This window comes from Ailuropoda melanoleuca, chromosome 4 (assembly GCF_002007445.2).
Source record: "Ailuropoda melanoleuca isolate Jingjing chromosome 4, ASM200744v2, whole genome shotgun sequence".
NCBI classification, from domain to species: Eukaryota; Metazoa; Chordata; class Mammalia; order Carnivora; family Ursidae; genus Ailuropoda; species Ailuropoda melanoleuca.
Genome location: NC_048221.1, coordinates 48,589,152 through 48,601,432, shown reverse-complemented (window position 1 = coordinate 48,601,432; position 12,281 = coordinate 48,589,152). Strand labels below are relative to the sequence as shown.

General features: G+C 46.5%; 1 protein-coding gene across 2 annotated transcripts in view; it reads right to left on the bottom strand.

The window, feature by feature from the left end:
* The window catches only part of LMCD1 (LIM and cysteine rich domains 1), a 61,361-nt gene that overhangs the window by 25,587 nt on the left and 23,493 nt on the right, over positions 1-12,281 (bottom strand). The window contains exons 1-3 of one of the 2 annotated variants that reach the window (XM_034658688.1): positions 8,747-8,930; positions 6,841-6,929; positions 653-908 (exon numbers count right to left, since the gene is read on the bottom strand). In XM_034658688.1, coding sequence (XP_034514579.1) covers positions 653-908; positions 6,841-6,929; positions 8,747-8,749 — 348 coding nt within the window. In that variant the 5' untranslated portion in view covers positions 8,750-8,930. Of the gene's footprint in view, positions 1-652; positions 909-6,840; positions 6,930-8,746; positions 8,931-12,281 lie in introns of those variants that run through there. The other variant, XM_019800882.2, reaches the window with a different exon arrangement.

Here is a 12,281-nt window from a genome sequence, read left to right as displayed (position 1 = left end):
CTGCATGTGGGATGACCTGAGGGGTTAATTGCCCATGTCTGGTGATCCTGATCCTGCAACCTAGAACTTCTGATTTACTGGTCTGGGCTGAGGCCTGTGCATGGGGACTTGTTAGGGGTCTTTGTCATGGTCAGCCAGGGTGTGGCCTTGTCCTTCTCTGGGTGCCTCTTCCTCAGGGTTGTGTAAAGCTGGTTTGGTTCTCCCTTCTAAGCCCAAGAGGCCTCCACTGTTGGAGAGGAGAGAGGACTGTTTCTGTGCTCCTCCACGGGCCTGCAATGGGTACATCCCAGGCCACTCTGAGGGAAAACGAACATCTCACACATGAAGACAAGCACTCTGAGTTTAGAATGATAAACCATCCTTTGTCCAGAAGTGGGGAGCCCAAAGGGAACCATGGACAGCCCTGGACTAGAGCTGGAAGGGCCTTACAATTCATAGAGACCCTTCTATCCATTTCATGGATGAGGAAAACCAAGGCCCAGACAGTTTTCACTTCAAGATCACATAGCGAGGCAGGAGCAGGTTTAGAACCAAAGCTATTCCTATCATTTCTATAATCTTGCCTTCTTTTTACCCTATCTTTGAAATTTAGGCATGACTAAGATTTATAAGGATAGGAAAACCACCACTTGGTTGGAGGAAGCTGCCTTACCAGTTTCTGGGTGACTCCAGGCGGGGCCCACTCATAGGTGATGGTGTCAAAGGTGGGATCTTTCCCAGTGGCAATGGGATTGGTCATGATCATCCGATTCCTCTTGTAAATCCGGATGCCGTCCCCGCCTTTCACCCGGGCCGTGAGGGTGGAATACTTGGAGTCCATCAGCAAGCGGCCGATTTTCCGATCGTCTTCCAGCTCATTGCTGAAGCAGTGGTCCTCGTGGCTGCATTTGCATGACTTGCATATTTTCCTGGGGTGGGAGGTGAATTGGGACACATGAGATCAACTTCCAGAGGAGAAGAGCAGAGTCTCCTGCTGGTAGCATCTGCCTTTTTTGAAAGCAAGTTCAAGGTTCAACTTTAGTAACTTGGAAGGGTTGGCAGCCGACAAGTGGTAACCGGAGATCAAAAGGCCTCTGGGATTAGGAACTGCATTTGGGAGACTATCAGTCTGTGGGGAATTTGGGATATGACTTTTGCTGGCAAAAAGAACAGCACATTTTTACTCACTTTGGGTATGACAGCAAAGCCTGGTTTATTCATTAGAGATGCTCGAAAGCAGGAGTCTTTATGACCTGTGGGGTAAATCCGGCCCACAACATGCTTGTGTAAATAAAGTTTTATTGGAACCCAGCCATGCTCATTCATTTACATATTGTCTCTGGATGCATTTGGGCTACAATGGCAGACTTGAATAATTGCAATGGAGACCGTGTGGCCCACAGAGCCTAAGATATCCATGATCTGGTCCTTTATAAAAAAGTTTGTTGACCTCTGCTCTAAGGAATTATTGAAATTGTCTCCCAAGATCCATGAGCCTTGGAGCTTCAGCAGCTTTCAACTCTTTAGCATTCATACTGAAGTTAGAATACAGCTGGAAATTTTCTTCAAGAAATGGGTGGATAGGACCCAGGGGGAAGGGAATGAGCTCAGAAAACCCCTTGGGCTGGAGAGATTGATGTTCACTGGCAAGGCTTTGTGGTGAGGCTCAGAGAAGGAAAAGCATCCTGGGGAAGTGTCAAATTCACTTGAAAGCCTTATGGTTCTGTCTGACAATTAAAAACTAAAGCAACTGGCTGCTTTGTGCCATGCTGTTCAGGTTTCAAAATCCACAGTGTTCCCAGTATAGGGGAAAACCGCTTCCCTCCCTTTCTGGCCTGACACCTGAGGTGTGCTCTATCTCCGTTGCTCTCACGCATGAGATTTAAGAACTTGTTAAGTAAAGTGAGCAACGTCAAGACCTGCAACAGGGATGAGGCAGGCCCAAGCAAGAGACGTGTCACTGCGTAGCACAAGCACCTCACAGCCAGGCACGCCCAAAGCAATCCTCCTTTTTTCCATCAGTCGTTCTTTTTTTTTCTTTTTTAAGATTTTTTAAATTTATTCATTTGACAGAGAGAGAGAGTGCGCGCGCGGCAGGCAGAGGCAGAGGGAGAAGCAGATTCCCGACTGAGCAGGGAGCCCGACTCGGGACTCAATCCCAGGATCCTGAGATCATGACCTGAGCTGAAGGCAGACACTTCACCAACTGAACCACCCAGGCACCCCTTCCATCAGTAGTTCTAAACTAAGGTCACATCCCCAGGAGGCATGTGGCAATGTCTGAAGACACTTTTGATTGTCACTGTCACAGTGGGGTGCTACTGGCTTCTATAGCGTAGAGGCCAGGGAGGCTGCTAAACATCCCGTAATATAGAGGACAGCCCCCTCCACAACAAAGCATTGTCCTGTCCAAAATGTCAATAGTGCTGAGGTTGAGAAACCCTTGTCTAATATAAAAGGAGGGAGGCCCCAGTGCAACCATCCAGGAGCCTATAGTTGGGGTGGGAGAGGGAGAGAAAATCCAACGGACACTGTAACAGAGAGTAAGGTTGGGCCCTGTGAGGACTGCACATGCTCTTGGCGGGGGTGGGGTGGTGGTTCTGCTGGTCTGGACCAGGGCACGTGGAAAAAGGCTCAGGGTGATAAGTATGGGAGACAGTGGGTTACAGCAGGTTAAACACATTTCTCCAGTGCAAGGCTGATTCTTGTTTTTAATGCTCTGATATACAGCGTGACTTTAAGGCAGGGAGAACGCAGTGTTTCCAGTGTTATCTGAAGAGAAGCTTGCAGTCCAAGTTCACATGCAATGCACTATAATTTGAGAAATGGTAAAATCGATGACCTCAAGGATAATTCCAGTATTTCAATACAGAACATGACCCTGAAGATGATGCAGGGCAAAACAAGAAGTCTTTTCTTTTTGTTCTCATAAGAAGGGATTATTCATTTTACAGAATTGGGGCATTTTATTCACAATAAATACCCTCTTGCCTCTCCCTTTTACAAGCCAGGCATGAAGAGACTATCTCTAAGGTAGGGGATGGCACAACCAGTCTACACATGGGGAGGGACAGCAGCAGAGGGGGAAGTGGAAGGAGGAAGAGGAAGGAAGTAAGGGAAAGCCTGGTGTCCCACGAGATCATCTGAGCCCCAATGCCTTCCATGTGTGGAGCTGGGTGGGGAAGCCACCATTTGCTTTTTTGGTTCTCAGGATGCTGTTAGAGATGTGGCAAATGCAAAACATTTTGAAATGGAAAATGTTGATGGATATGAGATATTCTTTAAAATTGGGTCAATGTTCTTTTGCCCTTTATTCATACCATCATGTTGCCAGGCACTGTTGCTGGGATTCTACAGATGAGGAAAATAGCCCCCTACCCCACTCTACTCTTTCCAGGCACCCAGACTGAAGGGGGCACAGACACATCCAGAAAGATCCTCAATGGTATTAAAATGGCTATTTCTGCAGTCTGTCCTGGGCTACCTACAATGCTGGAAAAGGCAAAGCCTTGGACTCTACTTCCAGCCTGAATGCTTGCCCAACACAGGCCCATGGTCAAGTTTCTAATCTGACAGTGAGAGAGCTGGTCTACAGCAGGAGTTGGCAAACTACATTCCATTGGCCGAATCTGGTCCATCCCCTATTTTTGTACAGCTTGTGAAGTAAGAATAGTTTTTATGTTGTGACATGGTTGGAAAAAAAATTCAGAAGAAGATTACTATCTTGTGACACAGGAAAATGATATGAAATTTGAATTTCAGTGTCCTGAAATAGAGACTTATGGGAACATAATCACATTCATTCATTTACATGTTGCCTAGGGATGCTTTCACGCTACAAGGGCCAAGTTGACTAGTTGTGCTAGAGGCCATATGGCTTGTCAAACCGAAGATGTTTATGAACAGGCTGTTTACAGAAAGTTAGCTGACCCTTGGTCTAGTTGATGAGTTTTCAAACTTTGCTGCACATCTAAATCACCTGGGGAGCGTGGTAAACTTGGAGATGCCCCCCACCCCCGCCATGGCCCCAGCTAGTCAGATTCCATGGGTCAGGAGTGGGATCTGGGCAGGGGTACTTGTATTCCTGTTCAGAGGTGATTTAGATGCCCATCAAAGTGCCAGAGTCCCTAGTCCCTAGTCCAAAGTGCCTTTCAGGAATTTAAGCAGCTCTGGTTGACTTTCTCTAGATTGTCTCCCGAAAAGCACAGGCATCCCAGCTCTTTGGGCAGAGTTACCAGTAAAGATTCACTGCCCCGGGGAGAAGAGGCAGAGTTAACACTGTAATTCCCGGTGTAGCCACCTACACCAGCATGGAGACAGGACCTCATCAGAGGGGGTGCCACGATGAGGACACTGGGAGAATCCAAAGAATGACCCCTGAAGAATGTAAAATTGGGTAATCTGAAGAGCCAGTGGTCTGTCTCCCATTTTTCATACTATGTCCCCTACTTCCCTCAAACTGGGGGTTTTTCTCTACTCACTGAAGTCAGTGTGCATTTAAAAAAAAATAAAGCTATTAGGATTATGATAATATTAAAAAAAAAAGAATCCCTGCAAGGAAGAGAATTTCTGTCGGGCTCTGTCTGAAAAGCCTGGAGTCCTGGAAATGTGTGTGCCCCTGCCCTGAAGGGCAGGCCAGAATCCTGAGGATGGTTCAGAAGGCCAGGGGACCGGGCATGTCTGTCAGGGAAGCAGGAGGTTGCAGGCTGCTCGGGGAGCCTCCCCTTCTGTTTTCATGAAAGTCTGCTTTTGCCTTCACTCTGTACCCTTCTCTCCAAATAATTCTACCATCTGTGCCACTAATTGTAATTACCATTCTAATTCTGCTAACCATGTCAATCACTAATTTGATTATAGACAGCTTGCCCGAAACTACTGATTTTAAAGCCAAAAGTGGAGTCTAGAGCACATGGGCTCCAATGTTTCCATTTTTCAGATGGGAAAGGTGAGGCTTACAGAAGGGAAGTGTTTGTTCAAGCTGAGTCAGCACGTGAATTTGTCCTGTGATTATTAGTCCAGGGACTTGCTCATTAAAGCAGGCTGGCTGTCACTTTGGTCATTCAAATATCTTTCAAACTACTGAAAGTAGTTTGAGAACTGGAGCATAAAAATGATTTCATGTGGTTTCACCCCTAAGGTTCTGGGACCTCCCTGCTCCAGTATGACATGAATTTAGGTCCCCATTAAAGTTATTCAAACCAAAGACAACACCTGACATTGGGGGCCAGAAGCTACAATCTGCATTTCTCAAGGATCAATTTACTTGACGTTCAAGTCCTTTGTAGAATGGTGGGGGAATGTAGGGATTAAAACAATGCCGACATTCCTGCTTATAGTCCCGAAGAACAAGGCCCAGAATTGCCCTCTTGCCATAAACAGCTAGAAAATCAGACAAAATATGTTGAATGAACCTTTTCAGATGTCAGACAACAGGCAGTAAGGGACTGATCCTTGAGAGGGGAAAGTATTACCAAACTGAGTTGGTGGGAGCATTCAGGGAACATTACCCCCTACCCTAAGGATTCTAAAAGGAGCTATCCCAGCTGTCTTCGGAAAGCTGATGAGGAGTCAGCATTGTTCTGTGACATCCTGATGGCAGATTCAGGACCAGGGGGCGAAAGGATAGGGAAGCTGCCTCTCCTCAAGCCCAGAAAGGGCTCCAGTGGCCAGAGTAGATGTGCAGGGCATTCTCCCAATGGGGAGTGTGTTTGCTGTGGGAGGAATTTGTGCAGGGGATGGAGTGGGGTTTGGACGACCTTAAAGGTCCCTTGCATCCAGAAGACTACATGAGCTTCTGTGAGGTTCAGGGCTGTCAGGGAACGGAGTAAAGGAACAGTTTTGTGCTTCAAAGGCTTATGACCCACAGTACTGCCAAGCATTTGAGGGGATGGGGGTAGGTTTCATGAAGACCCAAGTTTGAGTTCTGCCATGTATTGGACATCTCCCTGCTACCCACTCTCAGTTTCCTGACCTGAAAAATGGAGAAAATGCTACCTACTGCTCAGGGTTACTTCAACATTTAAATGTAAAAGACTTGGTTCAGCTCAACAAATGTTTTTGCAATTGCCGTCTCACAATGGAAGTCAACAACTCTGAGATAAAAACCTCCAAATTTTCCTCCCCCATTGAGTGCCCAAGGAAACCCTCTGGCAGAGGAGACAAAAACTCCCTCTTTGCTATCGTGCCCTACAGAGGTTAACCTCTCTCTCCCAGGGCTGCTGGGACAGTCACAAAGCCTGTGCCCTACACACCTCCAGTGGGCACCCTCCATGTAGATGCTGATGGTGATAGCGCCTGGGAGCTTTGCAGTGGGGCAGCCCTACCTCCGGTTTTCAGAGTCCTCAATGAAAAACAAGAAAAACTCTGCAGATCCCAGTCCAGCTGGGTCTTATGGCCCTGCCTTGTGGGTATGAATGTACCACAGCCTGGTTTTTAAGTCCTGCGGACACAGTGACTTTTATTTCTGGCCCAGGGGCATCTGAGATTAAAAACAGGGACGATGACACAGTATGGGGAGATCAACCACATGCACCAAGCCCCAGGATAGAACAATCCAGAGAGGACCAGGCACCGACTAACAACTGCCCATATCTTCCCTTGGTGCAGCCTTGGTGGGCTGAGTTTGGTGGCCTCCACCTTGAAATGGCGTGTGAAGCACTAAACTCCTTCTCATCTTGGCTCCCAAGGGCTTCTCTGTCATTTCTGAATTAGGCCAAGCAGGAGTGCATTCACTCCGGAGCCAATCCTCCCCGAAACACATGCATCTTAAGCAGTCCCAGCAGAGAAGAATGACCAGGGGTTCCCAGAAAGGACAGCCAAGAAATGAAGGCAGGCAGAGCCTCTCCTGACAAACTCCGTTACCTCCATGGATGTGGCTCGAAGCCTGAACACGTCCCCTTGCATTTCAAACAAGGCACACCTCTTGCTGACTGCTGCTGGCCCAGGGACATCTGGAAAAGGAGACAGAAAAAAGGGTGTTTTCCTTCTAAAAGTCTTGGACCGGGGATCGCTTGACCTCTAAAAGACTTGGCATGCCAGCAAAGGGATTGTGTGGGGTTCAAAGGGCTCGAGATGAATAAGCCATCAGTTACTGTTTACCAAGAATGGAGAAGACCAGCCAGGAAAGTGGCCATAGGGCAGGCAAGTGTGGAAGGGTGGGGCCCTTCCCAATAAAAATGGAACGAGGTGGGGGCTTTCGGTGCTGTTGCCAGCTAGCCACCAGGGCCCCGCTGGAAATCCCCTGCTAGTGAGGGATCATCTCCTCCTTCTTCCATATTCACCAGCTCCCCTGGTCCACTTGTCACTGGAATGGAATCTTCCTCTCCCTCCTTCGTGATTATTGATAGGGTGTGATTAAACCAAAGCTACAGGCACAAACAAATGCTCATGCTGCCAAATGTTTATAGCTCAAAGCATAACTTAAATATTTTGCTAAAACACGGAAAATCAGGAGCATTTGAAATCTGGTGGTCCTTTGGAAGGAAAACAACACACAGGACAGGTTTTATTCTTTGTCACCAGCTGCTGCTGCTGCTGTGTTGAGACCCAAGTGGCTCTCCAATGGGGTCTTCAAATCAGCAGCATCATGGGAAGCTTGCCAGAAACACAGCCCCTCAGCTCCCGCCCCAGCCCTTCTGATTCAGAATCTGCACATTCACGAAATTCCAGGAGCTTTGTATTACATCAAAACTGGAGAAGCAGGGGCTTAGAGTGTGGATCTGCTGGCTGAGAAACATACCTACCCCTTCACTGGGGGTGGGGAGGACTTGCTACAGTTATGCACGTGTATTATGGTTTTATCAAGAATGAGGCTTCATCAACTCATAAGATAAAGGGATAACCTCCTCACTCAACAGACTATTGATTCATTTAACCATTTGTTTAGCATATGTCAGGCACAGGGATACATCATAGGACTCGGGTGTACCCTAGAGTTCTCAGAGACTAGAGGGAGATGGAAAGACACATACTTATCACCTGCTTCTGGAAGGGGTAAGTTTGAGGCAGAGGGAGCTACCTGTTATGTAGCAGAAAGGCATGGACTTTGGAGCCTGGGAGACGTGGATTCCAAACCCAGCATCGTGACTCAAAACGCATACTGGCCTTGGACACACTGGGCTTCAGTTTCTCTACTTGTCAAATGGGTACAAAGGTAATATATATAAAGTGCCCGTTCACACTGGGTACTAAAATCTGGTAGTCGGTGTTATTTTGCACGCAGACTTTAGGTGCATAGAGAAAGGTGTGGATAGATCTGTATGGGAAGTCCAGGGAGGCTTCTTAGAGGAGGTGACTCTGGATGGGGGTTATGCAAAACGAGCAGGCAGAAGAGGAGACGGGGGTTCCAAGATGGGAGAAAATGTGCAAGGGCAAAAAGATACGAGAGGACATGATAGATGAGATGCTGCCATCTGAGCATCACTCCTTAGTCTCTTTGCTTTTAAGTGGGGGAAAAACAGGCAGTGGAACTTGGGAGACCGTCTGCATCACTACGGTTAGGATCCGAAGAAGTACACGAGAAGACACACTTATTCTTCACCATATTTCTCTTCTGTACCTCAAATCTTCCCACAGTGACCCTAGCTCCCCATCTCTCACTTGACAGCTGCTGTTTGCACACGTGCTCGCGGACTGCGCTGTTCTGATACATGTTCACAACTCTGCGGAATAAGGGCGGTGCTGCACGCATTCGAAAGAGAGCATGTTCACATCTGTGCCTGGTCAGTGCTAGATTCTTGGTAACAAAGAAAAACACGAGGATGCTCACCATCAACTCATTGTCCGAATCTGGGGAGCTTTCCGTCACAGGCAGAACTTTGTTCTGTAAAACACTGGCATCCAACACCTTGCAAACCTCCACCTCTTACTGCTTCTGACTCTTGTCACCTTGGCTTCTACCAGTTGAAACACAGCGATCCTTTCACGCTTCATGTTTGAGTGATTCAGTGGTTATTTTGGAAGGTATACAACTTATGAACAAGGCTTCATTGTTGGATCATTTTAGAAAGACCCAGAGGCAGCAAAGCCTGGAAACAGAAGAGCTATGTGGAAGCATTTCATAAGTGGCAAAGCACCCTGCGTGTGAGCATTGCTGTTCTTCTAACGAGTGGCTGATTTAACAGGCATCCTATAAGGGGATTAGTCCTGTTGCTTGGCCCAAGAGCTGAGCTGCTGGCTCAGGGTTTGCTTAGAAATAGTGATGCGAGGCAGCAGCGAGCTGCAGAGCATGGGCCTGCGGGGCAGGGGGCTGGCTCTGTGGTGCCAACTCTGACATTTATTAGCTGTGCAGCTTGAGGCAACTCATTTCCTCCCCCAGCCGAAGTTGCTTCTCTGTAAGATGAGAAAACTGGCCTGGATCAAGGTTGCTAGAATCCTGTTCCACAGAATCCTTGTTCAGTGAGATGTTGCAAAGGGGTCATTGATGGCTGGGAGCACGAAGGATTACATGATCAAGTAAAAATGGTGGACACTGGGTGTGTGCAATGGCTTTCAGGGCCTCTGAGGTGCTAGCCCATGTGAAGAACAAGACAAGAGGTGGGGAACAGGCAGCTATTTCAAGTGAAGAGGTCCAGGCTTTGGGGTCACAAGGTCTGGATTTTAGTCTTAAATTTGTTCCTTTCTTCTGTGGGACTTGGGCAAGTGACTGGACTTGCAGAGTCTCTGTTTCTCCCTCTGGTAGTGGAGATAATCGGAACCAACCTGCCTCATGGAGCTACTGTGAGGGTTAAATGGGTTGCTGCAGGGAAAGGGTTTGGCATGCACATATTATGCACTGTTTGTTCTTCTTGTCAGCACACCTCGTGTAAATGGTCTGAGAGACCCTGAATCAGATGTTCTAAAAAAAATTCCCTTTCCAGCTTCAGAATTCTAGGGAACTTTAGAGGAACTACTTTCTAACTCCACACCTCATATACTTTCTTACTGTCTCCTTTGCTTCATGTGTCTAAGTGTTGCCTCTCTGAATAAGTACAGGAAGCAGAGAGTTGGCCTTAGTCTCCATCCTGCTAGTGGGACAGTTTCCATGGCGACAGAAGTCCGTGGGAGAGAAAAATAAATGGCCTTGCAAGGAAGAAGCAGATTTGGGCCATCAGGCCACACTTGCTGCCAGTTTCCTGGCCGACTGCTTAACACAATAAATAGCCATTTGTCCCCTACATGTCATTCATCCAGGAGCCAGACAGACCTGGCTATGTCAGACACAGAAAATGATGATCCTGTTTATTGAGAAGAGGAAAACATCAACCAGAAACAGTGTTTCAAACAAGATATTCTGGTTTATAAACAGTAGGTTTCTCTGATGTGGACTCTGTCTTGGATGAAAGATGGTGCAGTGGCGGCTCACAGTGGCTCACAGTAGCTGGAAACAGAAGAGCTTAAAAGGAGCCATCACTTTAAAAAATGGGTTCCTGGAATGTAGCATCTCTTCCATCATTTTTCCTGAGGGGAGATAACATGTTTTGACAATTTTCTTTGGCTTGGGAAGAGTAGGATGTTGTGGAACTGGAATAGCATCAGGGACTTAAAAGGACCTAGGCCAGGAGCCCTGGGGACACAAGGGCTGGAGGACAACAGGGCCTCCTCCCCACTTTGAGCATTTCCTTCAGGTGAACCCCCAGGGGAAGTCTTACAGGGGGATAACAAGGTAGGACAGACATGAAGAAGGGAAAAGAAGAAATGCAATATGGAGTTTAGGAATGAACAGAGGACTTGGGGTTAGACAACGGGAATTCCCCTCCCATATGTAACTCGGTTTCCTCCTCTCCAAACGGGTTTTCCCTGCCCGTTTTTGCCTCCACGGGGCTGTTGTGAGCATTAAATCAGATTAAAAGGGTGTTTGTAAAGTAAAATGTTTACCATTATTTAAAAAAATATCCAAAACTTGAGCATAAGGCAGAAAAGTGGGTGGCACGTCCTCTCAGTGTCATCTGGTGGCAATAATCCCCTCAAGGATTATCTAGATGTATTTACTTTGCTGTACTCCCAGACTTGGTGAAGTTATATGTTAATTTGGAGATTTTTGTCTGGTAAAGATACAAATACAAGGAGTTTTTATCTTTTTGAAATAGATAACCTGGAAGGTTATGGTTTATTGTCCTGTTGGGCATTATCTAGTTATGTACCTAACCCATCAATCTTGTCCTAACATTAAATTGCCTATAAATACCCAGCCCCTCAAATCCTTTTTGAACGGGTCTAAATATCTTATTGAGTACTTCATCAACTAATGAGTTGAATAAAATCTTTGCTAAGTTTTATTTTATATTTGCACAGGAGTCGTGATTTTACGTTTTTGGAAATTCTATCTTCTCATCATCACATGACCTCCTAACCATCCCCGGGTTTGCTTTCTGAGCTAGGGTGTTCTGAATCTTAACACTAAATTCTATTCCACGTCAATCACTCTGATTTGTCTTTTATAGGTAAACTCTATAGGCATATGTGTCATTAAAGATTATTAGCCAACATGCTTTGCTACTTGAAAACAAACCCTTTCCTCCCTACCAAGGAGAGAAGTGGAGTAAGGGCAGTGAAGGGTGGGATGAGGTGAACATGACAAGGTCCAGAAAAGAACTTCCATCATACACAGAAAACAATAATCCCAGAAACTCCTCTCCTGGTATCACCAACTCCAAAATGTGAGCAGCTTAACAATCCATGGAGTGATTTTACTTACTGAAGCATTCTCTTCCTGAACACTTGACAACCCTGTGGAGTGTAATCATTATTCCTAATCAACAGAGGATGCATGACAGTCAGAGAGCAGAAGCAACTTGTCCATTCAGAATGGTCTAGACTGAAGATCCTATGGGAAAAGGGGGGGTCTCCTCACTCTACCCTTATCTGTACTGGGCTTGAAGCAAAAATGTTATAGCTTTCTTAATGATTCTGACTGAGCTAACATTTATTGAGTACACCTTATGTGCCAGGCATCTGCCAAGCATCTCATAATATTTATGCTTGATGAGAGGTACTTTTGGTGACTTCGTTTTCAGATGAGGAAGCAGGCTCAGGTTAAGTCTCTTTTTCAGGATCCAATAGCTAGTGAGTAGTGGAGCCAAGAAGTGAAACCAGGCGGGTCTTACTTCAGAGCTGTGCTCTCCTCTAATCTGCTGTGGTACTTTCCACTAAGGGTACAGCACTTGACAGTTTACAAAGTGTATTTACATTCCTTATCTCACTTGGTTTTCCCAACAACCTTAGGATGTAGACACTTTGCATTTGGCTCATGAAAAAAAAATGCTCATAGAACTGATGGGATTTGCTGCTGCTCAGGACATAATTCACACTCATGTCTTTGGAAT